The sequence below is a fragment of the Lepisosteus platostomus genome, chromosome 5 (assembly GCF_059453375.1).
Source record: "Lepisosteus platostomus isolate fLepPlt1 chromosome 5, fLepPlt1.hap1, whole genome shotgun sequence".
Lineage (NCBI taxonomy): Eukaryota > Metazoa > Chordata > Actinopteri > Semionotiformes > Lepisosteidae > Lepisosteus > Lepisosteus platostomus.
In genome coordinates, this window is record NC_142615.1 from 13,895,361 (window position 1) to 13,907,004 (window position 11,644).

General features: G+C 57.4%; 1 protein-coding gene across 1 annotated transcript; it reads left to right on the forward strand.

Annotated features, from left to right (window-relative positions):
• Positions 1–611: 611 nt before the first annotated feature.
• Positions 612–5,071, forward strand: LOC148663784 (uncharacterized). The gene is made up of 5 exons (XM_088630889.1): positions 612–644; positions 3,233–3,280; positions 3,809–3,856; positions 4,063–4,223; positions 4,352–5,071. The coding sequence occupies exons 1-5, from the start codon at positions 612–614 to the stop codon at positions 4,377–4,379; spliced, it is 318 nt and encodes a 105-aa protein (XP_088487015.1). The 3' UTR covers positions 4,380–5,071.
• Positions 5,072–11,644: the final 6,573 nt, after the last annotated feature.

Genomic DNA, 11,644 nt, shown 5'->3' on the forward strand with positions numbered 1-11,644 from the left:
TCACTGGACACACTGTACACACTCACCTGTCCAGACTCTCACTGGACACACTGGACACACTCACCTGTCCAGACTCTCACTGGACACACTGGACACACTCGCCTGTCCAGACTCTTACTGGACACACTCACCTGTCCAGACTCTCACTGGACACACTGGACACACTCACCTGTCCAGACTCTCACTGGACACACTGTAGAGACTCACCTGTCCAGACTCTTACTGGACACACTGGACACACTCGCCTGTCCAGACTTTTACTGGACACACTGGACACACTCGCCTGTCCAGACTCTCACTGGACACACTGGACACACTCACCTGTCCAGACTCTCACTGGACACACTGTAGAGACTCACCTGTCCAGACTCTCACTGGACACACTGTACACACTCACCTGTCCAGACTCTTACTGGACACACTGTAGAGACACACTCATCTGTCCAGACTCTCACTGGACACACTGTACACACTCACCTGTCCACACTCTCACTGGACACACTGTACACACTCACCTGTCCACACTCTCACTGGACACACTGTAGAGACTGCCCAAGGCCCCTAGTCTCGACACGACTGGGCTGGGCTGTGTGGTTAGAGCTGTCTCAGAGATGGGCTGTCTGGCGTTTTCACAGGTCACACCGGTCAGGCCGAACCCGGACTGGCAGCGGGAGAGGTCCCGGCCCAAGTCCCGGTGCTTTTCCGTAAGTCTGACCCGGTCGCCTTCCGCGAGACTGGACCGGCCGCCCTGTGGTGGGCCCGGTGCCCCACATCTACCCTACAGCTCCCCACACTGACCCCTAAACTCCCGATACCCCACAGCTCCCCACACTGACCCCTAAACTCCCGATACCCTACAGCTCCCCACACTGACCCCTAAACTCCCGATACCCTACAGCTCCCCACTCTGACCCCTAAACTCCCGATACCCTACAGCTCCCCACACTGACCCCTAAACTCCCGATACCCTACAGCTTCCCACTCTGACCCCTAAACTCCCGATACCCTACAGCTCCCCACACTGACCCCTAAACTCCCGATACCCTACAGCTCCACACTGACCCCTAAACTCCCGATACCCTACAGCTCCCCACACTGACCCCCACAGTCCTGATGGCCGAGAGGTCTCTGCTTGCTGTAGTGATTGAGTGAGCTCTGTGGACCTGACCTCTGTCTTGTGTCCTCGTTTCCAGCGTCTCCTAGTGGTCCGGCATTTCAGCAGGCCTGAAGGTGAGATCTGGGGAGGAGACAGAGCACCCCCTAACACCCCTGAGCTGGGTTACAGGGTAAGACAGCTTCTTACTGTTGGACACACCTGTCCACACTCTTACTGGACACACTGGACACACTCGCCTGTCCAGACTCTTAATGGACACACTGGACACACTCGCCTGTCCAGACTCTTACTGGACACACTGTAGAGACACACCCACCTGTCCAGACTCTTACTGGACACACTGTCCACACTCACCTGTCCAGACTCTCACTGGACACACTGTCCACACTCACCTGTCCACACTCTCACTGGACACACTGTCCACACTCACCTGTCCACACTCTCACTGTCCACACTCACCTGTCCAGGCGTAGTCTCATCCCCCCTGCGTTGTGTCTCCCCCTCTCCCCGCTGGACAGAATCCCGAGGTGTCTTCGTGTCTCCCCGAGCTCGTCCAGAAGCTGGAGAGGGCGGCCGAGCTGCATCTGGAGCTCCCAGAGTCGCCCGGCTCGTCCCGCTCGGGCTCGCCCGGCTCGTTCCGCTCGGTGTCCCCCCCGTCCTCGCCCGAGAGCCCCCTCCGCCCCCCGCCCCCGGCCCCCCCCTACGGCCCCCTCCGGCCCCTGACCGCCCCGCCCCGCCGCCCCCCCTTCCTCGCCGCCATGCCCCTCGAGCCCCCCCTGCTGCCCGGGGCGGTGCCCCTGCCCCTGCCCCCACCCGTCCTGCCCCCCATCGCCCGCCCGGCCCCGCCAGGCCCCGCCTGGGGCTCCCCGGTGCGGAGGGCAAGGAGAGAGGCGGAGATGTCTGACGAGGCAAGTGGGGCAGAGTCTGTCCGTCTGTCCTTCTGTCCGTCTGTCTGTCCGTCCATCTGTCTGTCTGTCTGTCTGTCTGTCTGTCCGTCTGTCCGTCTGTCTGTCTGTCCGTCTGTCCGTCTGTCCGTCTGTCTGTCTGTCTGTCTGTCCATCCGTCTGTCTGTCTGTCTGTCTGTCCTTCTGTCCATCTGTCCTGCTGTCCTTTTCTCTGTCCATCTTTCCTTCTGTCCATCTGTCCCTTTCACTGTCCTTCTGTCTTTCTGTTCTTTTCTCTGTCCATCTGTCCTTCTGACTTTCTGTTCTTTTCTCTGTCCATCTGTCCGTCTGTCTTTCTGTCTGTCTGTCCTTCTATCCTTCTATCTTTCTATCCATCTGTCCTTCTGTCCTTTTCTCTGTCCATCTTTCCTTCTGTCCATCTGTCCCTTTCACTGTCCTTCTGTCTTTCTGTTCTTTTCTCTTTCCATCTGTCCTTCTGACTTTCTGTTCTTTTCTCTGTCCATCTGTCCTTCTGTCCATCTGTCTTTCTGTCCGTCTGTCCGTCTATCCTTCTATCTTTCTATCCATCTGTCCTTCTGTCCTTTTCTCTGTCCATCTTTCCTTCTGTCCATCTGTCCCTTTCACTGTCCTTCTGTCTTTCTGTTCTTTTCTCTTTCCATCTGTCCTTCTGACTTTCTGTTCTTTTCTCTGTCCATCTGTCTGTCCGTCCATCTGTTTGTCTGTCCATCTGTCCCTCTGTCCTTCTGTCCTTTTCTCTGTCCATCTTTCCTTCTGTCCATCTGTCCCTTTCACTGTCCTTCTGTCTTTCTGTTCTTTTCTCTGTCCATCTGTCCTTCTGACTTTCTGTTCTTTTCTCTGTCCATCTGTCCTTCAGTCCATCTGTCTTTCTGTCCTTTTCTCTCTTTCTGTCCATCAGTCCATCTGTCCTTTTCTCTGTCTTTTTGTCCGTCTGTACTTCGCTCTTTCTGTCTTTCTGTCCTTCTGTCTGAGTCTCTGTGTTTGTCCCTCTCTCCCTGTCTCTCTCCCTGTGTCTCCCTGCTCTCTGTCTGTCCTGCGTTGTCCCAGCTGGGTCTCTCTCCCTGTGTCTCCCTGCTCTCTGTCTGTCCTGCGTTGTCCCAGCTGGGCCTGTCTCCCCGGCTCTCTGCCTTCAGCTCTGTTCGCCGATGTCCCGCCAGCCCGTCTCTCTCTCAGCCTGTCTCTTGACTTGCAGGAGGAAGAGGAGGTGGAAACAGCTCTTCCGGCAGGAGAGAGGAAGGAGGTCAGTGCTGGTCCCACCCTGCCCCCTGTCCTGTCTGTGGTGGAGTTTCGCCGTCTTGTCTGTCCCTGGGTCTCAGTGTCTCTCTCTCTTTCAGCCCTGTCTGTCAGTGTCTCTCTCTCGGCCTGCTGTCTGTCTGTCCCTGCCTCTCTGTCTCTCTCTCTTTCAGCCCTGTCTGTCAGTGTCTCTCTCTCGGCCTGCTGTCTCCCTGTCCCTGGGTCTCAGTGTCTCTCTCTCTTTCAGCCCTGTCTGTCAGTGTCTCTCTCCTCCTCCTCTCTGTCCTCAGTGTGTCTCTCTCCTCCTCCTCCTCTCTGTCCTGTGGTGTCCAGGCAGTGTGTCTCTCTCCTCCTCCTCCTCTCTGTCCTGTGGTGTCCAGTGGGTCAGTATTAGTGGGCTACACCCAGGCTCACTCCCTGCGAGTGTGATCTCAGCAGAGTCTCTGTGCTCTTGGGACACTTGACTCACCTGTCTCTCTCTTTCTCTCCCTGTGCTGTCCCTCTCCTGCCCCCTCTCTCCCTCCTCGGACTCCAGCTGGAGGAGGTCCAATCACCACCTCCTGTGAGACAGAAGAAAAAGAAGGTGGGTGATGCTCTGATCCTCTCTTTACTCCTGTCCAGTGTCCAATCAGTGTGTGTGTATGAACCCCTCTCTCTCTCAGTGCAGTGTTCATGTCCTGGAGTGTCCAGTCAGTGTGTCTGTATGAACCCCTCTCTCTCTCAGTGCAGTGTTCATGTACTGGAGTGTCCAGTCCGACTCTTAACGTGACTCTCCTGTCTCTGCTTCAGAAGCGCTGGTGCGCCCTTCTTAACTCCCTGAGCTGCGTGTCGGTGGAGACAGAAGACCAGGACGAGCCGATGGAGGTGGCGACCGTAGCTCAGGAGAGGAAGAGCGAGGGAGAGGAGGAGCTGGCTGCCGGGAAGGACAAGAGGAGGAAGAGGAGGTGCAGGTGAGCAGACAGGGGGGCGCCGCCTGGTCGTGTCTGTGATTCAAGGAGGAGTCTCCTCTTGCTGTTTGATGTCATGGTGATGTCTGTGTCTGTGTCCCTCACACCTGCAATAACAATATTCTTTCCAGGTTCCTTTCCTGGTTCTGTGCCGGCTAAGATCTGGACTGGACTGGACTGGACTGGACTGGACTGGAGCTGAGGGACACCAGACGGGACTGGACAGGAGCCTAGGGACACCAGACTGGACTGGACCGGAGCTGAGAGACACCAGACTGGACTGGACTGGAGCTGAGGGACCCCAGACTGTGCTGGACCGAAGCTGAGGGACCCCAGTCTGGACTGAAGCTGAGGGACACCAGACTGTGCTGGACCGAAGCTGAGGGACCCCAGTCTGTGCTGGACCGAAGCTGAGGGACCCCAGACTGTGCTGGACCGAAGCTGAGGGACCCCAGTCTGGACTGAAGCTGAGGGACACCAGACTGTGCTGGACCGAAGCTGAGGGACCCCAGTCTGTGCTGGACTGAAGCTGAGGGACCCCAGACTGGACTGGACTGGAGCTGAGGGACACCAGACTGGACTGGACTGGAGCTGAGGGGCCCCAGACTGGACTGGACTGGAGCTGAGGGGCCCCAGACTGGACTGGACTGGAGCTGAGGGACCCCAGACTGTGCTGGACCGAAGCTGAGGGACCCCAGTCTGGACCGAAGCTGAGGGACCCCAGTCTGGACTGCACTGGAGCTGAGGGACACCAGACTGGACTGGAGCTGAGAGACACCAGACTGGACTGGACTGAAGCTTGTAATTTTTATTCTTTTGTTAAGGATCAATAAAAAAAAAATTTAAAAAAATCTGTTTAGCTTTTGGTTTTTTCCCTCCCCCCCCCCCCCAAGGCTGCTGCTGGGAGAGGTGTGAGTGGGGCCAGCAGGGGGCGCTCTCACCCTGCGGTCTGTGGGGGTCCTGATGCCCCAGTATAGTGACGGGGGACACTGGACTGTAAACAGGCGCCGTCCTTCGGATGAGACGTCAAACCAACTCTCTGTGCTCGTTAACAATCCCGGGGTGTTTCTGGAGAAGAGTAGGGGTGTTACCCCAGTGTCCTGGCCTGATTCCCCCCCTGGTCTTGACCCATCATGGCCTCCTAATCACCCCCCCCTCTCTGAACTGGCTCCTTCCCTCTGCTCTCCTCCCCACTGAGAGCTGCTGTGTGCTGAGCGGACTGGAGCATCATCCAGGTGGGGGCTGCACACTGGGGGGGCTGGAGGGGATCCCCCTGACCTGGGAAGAGCTCTGAGGGGAGAGTCCAGACTTATTAATTATTATTATTATTCGTGCTGCACTGGGCTTCAGTCCTGGCAGTGAGAGGGGGACTCTGTGATCAGTACAGATACTTATGACTGTATAATAACACACGATAGAAATGGAAAACAGGGTAGCGCTGTTGTCTCTTCGAAACGTTTTGAACTGCCAGAAGAAGTTTTCACAACCCGGACTCGTGAAGGTACAGGTCTTCTCCTTTCGTCTGGAGCAAGGTGTATCGTGTCCTGGTGATTTCTCCCGTTTCGAACGGAGTCTAATGTCGCGTTTCTACTTTATTAGAGAGAGGCACTGAACATCCTATGATGGACTGGTGTCCTGTCCAGGGTGTGTGAGTGTGTGTGTGTCCTGTGATGGACTGGTGTTCTATCCAGAGTGTGTGTGTCCTGTGCTGGACTGGTGTCCTGTCCAGGGTGTTTGAGTGTGTGTGTGTCCTGTGATGGACTGGTGTCCTGTCCAGGGTGTGTGAGTGTGTGTGTTCTGTGATGGACTGCTGTCCTGTCCAGTGTTTGTATGTGTGTCCTTTGATGGACTGGTGTCCTGTCCAGGGTGTGTGTGTCCTGTGATGGACTGGTGTTCTATCCAGGGTGTGTGTGTCCTGTGATGGACTGGTGTCCTGTCCAGGATGTGTGAGTGTGTGTGTCCTGTGATGGACTGGTGTCCTGTCCAGGGTGTGTGAGTGTGTGTGTGTCCTGTGATGGACTGCTGTCCTGTCCAGGGTTTGTATGTGTGTCCTTTGATGGACTGGTGTTCTGTCTAGGGTGTGTGTGTCCTTTGATGGACTGGTGTTCTGTCCAGGGTGTGTGTCCTGTGATGGACTGGTATCCTGTGAAGGACTGGTGTCCTGTCCAGGGTGTGTGTGTACTGTGATGGACTGGTATCCTGTGAAGGACTGGTGTCCTGTCCAGGGTGTGTGTGTGTGTGTCCTGTGATGGACTGGTGTCCTGTCCAGGGTGTGTGTGTGTCCTGTGATGGACTGGTGTCCTGTCCAGGGTGTGTGAGTGTGTGTGTCCTGTGATGGACTGCTGTCCTGTCCAGGGTGTATGAGTCTGTGTGTGTCCTGTGATGGGCTGGTGTCCTGTCCAGGGTGTGTGAGTCCGGGTTGTGATGGACCTGTCCTGTGATGGTCTGCTGTCCTTTCCAGGGTGTGTGTGTGTCCTGTGATGGACTGGTGGATCACAATATTAATTCTCCTCCTTGATTCCCTCCTTCATCGCCAGAGTGAAAGCGGGACACGGCAGTAAAAGCTCAGCCCTGCGGGTGGTGGTCCTCTCGGCCACACGGGGGCGCTGTGGCCCCACGGGGGGCGTTATGTTCAAGTCCCGCTGGGAATCGCACTGACGCGGCGGAGTTCGTGAACGTCCCAGACAACAAGAAAACGAGAGAGAGAGAGAAAAGGTCGTTTTCGGGGTTCAAGAAGCAACCCCGAGATTCAGGGAGTTTCCCCGCTGAGCTTACTCTGCCGAAAACACGCAGGTTTTATTTTTTTCCCGTGTCCCCCCCCCACACACACAGCCCGTTTCTGTAGCGTGAAGTTGTGTTTTTTTGCGCGGCGGTCGGTGAGGGGCGACATTTTATTTATTTATTTTTTTCCCACGGTCTGAAACAGAAACGGCCGGGTGGTGTTGTAGAGAGGTCGACGTGCCTGGGTTTCCTCGTCTGCGAAGCCCGTTTTTTTTTTGGGGGGGGGGGGGTCGTGAGGTCCCACGCAGCGCTCGGAAAAGAAAATGGCGTCTCTTTTCCCCGCAGGACGGGGGGGACCCGTGTTTTTTGGACGTGGCGTGGCCCGAAATGTCCGCCCTTGGGCGCTAGAGGGGGGTGGAGGTTGGTCTTTCTTCGACTTGGGGGTCGGGGGGGGTGCTACTTTCACTGAACCCCACCCCACGGAAACCCGTGTTGGACGTGGGGGTGCTGAATGCGCCCTCGACGTGATTTTGTCTTTAAATTCAAGTGCAGCTTTTGTCACCCTTGGGCCGGAAACAGCTGGACCCGTTTCCCCTGCCTGTCCGAGGTGGCGACTACCGGGGTCGTACAGGGACACCCGGCTGGCCGCCGAGAGTTGGAAAAATAAAATGTCCGCCCCCCCAAAAAAAAACAACCGCGAAAAATGGCGGCCATTTTTGTTTCGCGGCCGAGCCGTGAGCGCGTCGGGGGCTGACGTCACGGGGGCGTCACAATGAGCCGCCTGACGTCACAGAGCGGCGGATTCTAGCGGGGGGCGGCGCCGGAGCCCCGTGAGCTCAGAGGAGTGAAGAGAGAGGAGGAGGAAAGAACTATATAGCGCTTAATAAACAGAATCGCTCTTCAGTATCCCCGTGAAATCGGTAAGTCAGTCAAAAGCGCCGCTGGCAAGAACTAACAAAGTAAGTGGAGAAATAAGTTGTTTTTTTTTTACCGTTACTCCACTCTTATGGGTGTGATCGTGCTGTAAAAAGATATTGAGAGGAGGTGCACCTCTACACAGAGGGTGGTGGGGGTGGGGAACAGGCCGCCCAGTCCGTGTGGTTGAAGCCGATACCCTGGCTCCTCTCCAGACACAGCTGGGTGAGCTCCTCCAGTCAGGACAGGTGGCTCTACTGTACACAGAGGGGGGTGGGGGTGGGGAACAAAGCCGATACCCTGGCTTCTCTCCAGACACAGCTGGGTGAGATTCTCCAGTCAGGACAGGAGGCTCTACTGTACACAGAGGGGGGTGGGGGTGGGGAACAAAGCCGATACCCTGACTCCTCTCCAGACACAGCTGGGTGAGCTCCTCCAGTCAGGACAGGAGGCTCTACTGTACACAGAGGGTGGTGGGGGTGGGGAACAAAGCCGATACCCTGGCTTCTCTCCAGATACAGCTGGGTGAGCTCCTCCAGTCAGGACAGGAGGCTCTTCTGTACACAGAGGGTGGCGGGGGTGGGGAACAAGCTGCCCAGCCCTGTGGTTGAAGCCGATACCTTGGCTTCTCTCCAGCCACAGCTGTGTGAGCTCCTCCAGTCAGGACAGGAGGCTCTACTGTACACAAAGAGTGGCGGGGGTGTGGAACAAAGCTGATACCCCGGCTTCTCTCCAGACACAGCTGGGTGAGGTCCTCCAGTTAGGACAGGAGGCTCTTCTGTACACAGAGGGGGGCGGGGGTGGGGAACAAGCCGCCCAGCTGTGTGGCTCCGCCCCCTCCCCTCCCCTCTGTGACTCTGGTTGTCTCGGCAGGACGATGGACCGACAGAGATGCCGCACGGCCGTGCGCGGTCGCAGCAGGACCCGGGCCCGGCGAGGCATCGTAAGTCCACCCCTCCCGCCCGCCGTCCAGCGTCCAGCGTCCAGCCCTCCTCCGACTGGCCTCTCCGCCCCCAGCAGAGCTCGCTGTATTATAATAATAATAATAATAAACTTCACTGATAGAGCACCTTTCACACACATAGCAGCGCAAAGCGCTTGACAGACCAGGTCTCACGGTAACACCTCCAGACGAGGAGAGACACTTCCAGTGGTGATCTTGACTGAGGACACGCCTCGGCTCAAGAGACAGGGTCGCAGGTCCATTATAGCCTTCTGAGAGCACAGATTGCCTCTGAACGTCCCAGACTCTTACTGGACACACTGTACACACTCACCTGTCCACACTCTTACTGGACACACTGGACAGGCCGAACCCGGACTGGCAGCGGGAGAGGTCCCGGCCCAAGTCCCGGTGCTTTTCCGTAAGTCTCACCTGGTCGCCTTCCGCGAGACTGGACCGGCCGCCCTGTGGTGGGCCCGGTGCCCCACATCTACCCTACAGCTCCCCACACTGACCCCTAAACTCCCGATACCCTACAGCTCCCCACACTGACCCCTAAACTCCCGATACCCTACAGCTCCCCACACTGACCCCTAAACTCCCGATACCCTACAGCTCCCCACACTGACCCCCACAGTCCTGATGGCCGAGAGGTCTCTGCTTGCTGTAGTGATTGAGTGAGCTCTGTGGACCTGACCTTTGTCTTGTGTCCTCGTTTCCAGCGTCTCCTAGTGGTCCGGCATTTCACACGACCTGAAGGTGAGATCTGGGGAGGAGACAGAGCACCCCCTAACACCCCTGAGCTGGGTTACAGGGTAAGACAGCTTCTTACTGTTGGACACACCTGTCCACACTCTTACTGGACACACTGGAGACACTCGCCTGTCCGGACTCTTACTGGACACACTGGACACACTCACCTGTCCACATTCTCACTGGACACACTGTACATACTCACCTGTCCACACTCTCACTGGACACAGTGTACACACTCACCTGTCCAGGCGTAGTCTGTGCTCCTCATCCCCCCTGCGTTGTGTCTCCCCCTCTCCCCGCTGGACAGAATCCTGTGGTGTCTTCGTGTCTCCCCGAGCTCGTCCAGAAGCTGGAGAGGGCGGCCGAGCTGCAGCTGGAGCTCCCGGGGTCGCCCGGCTCGTTCCGCTCGGTGTCCCCCCCCTCCTCGCCCGAGAGCCCCCTCCGCTCCCCGCCCCCGGCCCCCCCCTCCGGCCCCCTCAGGCCCCTGACCGCCCCGCCCCGCCGCCCCCCCTTCCTCGCCGCCATGCCCCTCGAGCCCCCCCTGCTGCCCGGGGCGGTGCCCCTGCCCCTGCCCCCACCCGTCCTGCCCCCCATCGCCCGCCTGGCCCCGCCAGGCCCCTCCTGGGGCTCCCCGGTGCGGAGGGCAAGGAGAGAGGCTGAGATGTCTGACGAGGCAAGTGGGGCAGAGTCTGTCCGTCTGTCCGTCTGTCCGTCCATCTGTCCGTCTGTCCATCTATCCTTCTGTCCATCTGTCCTTTTCTCTGTCCTGTCCTTCTGTCCTTTTCTCTGTCCTTCTGTCTTTCTGTTCTTTTCTGTGTCCATCTGTCTTTCTGTCCTTTTCTGTCTTTCTGTCTTTTTCTGTCTTTCTATCCATCACTCTATCTATCCTTTTCTCTGTCCATCTGTCCTTCTGTCCATCTGTCTTTCTGTCCTTTTCTGTCTTTCTGTCCTTTTCTCTGTCTTTTTGTCCATCTGTACTTCTCTCTTTCTGTCTTTCTGTCCTTCTGTCTGAGTCTCTCTTTTTCTCTGTGTCTGTCCCTCTCTCCCTGTCTCTCTCCCTGTGTCTTTCCATGTCTCCCTGCTCTCTGTCTGTCCTGCGTTGTCCCAGCTGGGTCTGTCTCCCTGTGTCTCTCCGTGTGTCCCCCTGCTCTCTGTCTGTCCTGCGTTGTCCCAGCCGGGTCTCTCTCCCTGTGTCTCTCCGTGTGTCTCCCTGCCTGTCTCTCTGTCTGTCCTGCGTTGTCCCAGCTAGGTCTCCCTCCCTCCTCTGTCTCTCCGTGTGTCTCCCTGCTCTCTGTCTGTCCTGCGTTGTCCCAGCTGGGTCTCTCTCCCTGTGTCTCTCCGTGTGTCTCCCTGCTCTCTGTCTGTCCTGCGTTGTCCCAGCTGGGCCTCTCTCCCTGTGTCTCTCCGTGTGTCTCCCTGCTCTCTGTCTGTCCTGCGTTGTCCCAGCCAGGTCTCTCTCCCTGTGTCTCTCCGTGTGTCTCCCTGCCTGTCTCTCTGTCTGTCCTGCGTTGTCCCAGCTAGGTCTCCCTCCCTCCTCTCTCTCTCCGTGTGTCTCCCTGCTCTCTGTATGTCCTGCGTTGTCCCAGCTGGGTCTCTCTCCCTGTGTCTCTCCGTGTGTCTCCCTGTCTGTCTCTCTGTCTGTCCTGCGTTGTCCCAGCTGGGCCTGTCTCCTCTGCTCTCTGACTTCAGCTCTGTTCGCCGATGTCCCGCCAGCCCGTCTCTCTCTCAGCCTGTCTCTTGACTTGCAGGATGAAGAGGAGGTGGAGACAGCTCTTCCGGCAGGAGAGAGGAAGGAGGTCAGTGCTGGTCCCACCCTGCCCCCTGTCCTGTCTGTGGTGGAGTTTTGCCGTCTTGTCTGTCCCTGGGTCTCAGTGTCTCTCTCTCTTTCAGCCCTGTCTGTCAGTGTCTCTCTCGTCCTGCTGTCTGCCTGTCCCTGCCTCTCTGTCTCTCTCTCTTTCAGCCCTGTCTGTCAGTGTCTCTCTCCTCCTCCTCTCTGTCCTCAGTGTGTCTCTCTCCTCCTCTCTGTCCTGTGGTTTCCAGTGGGTCAGTATTAGTGGGCTACACCTAGGCTCACTCACTGCGAGTGTGA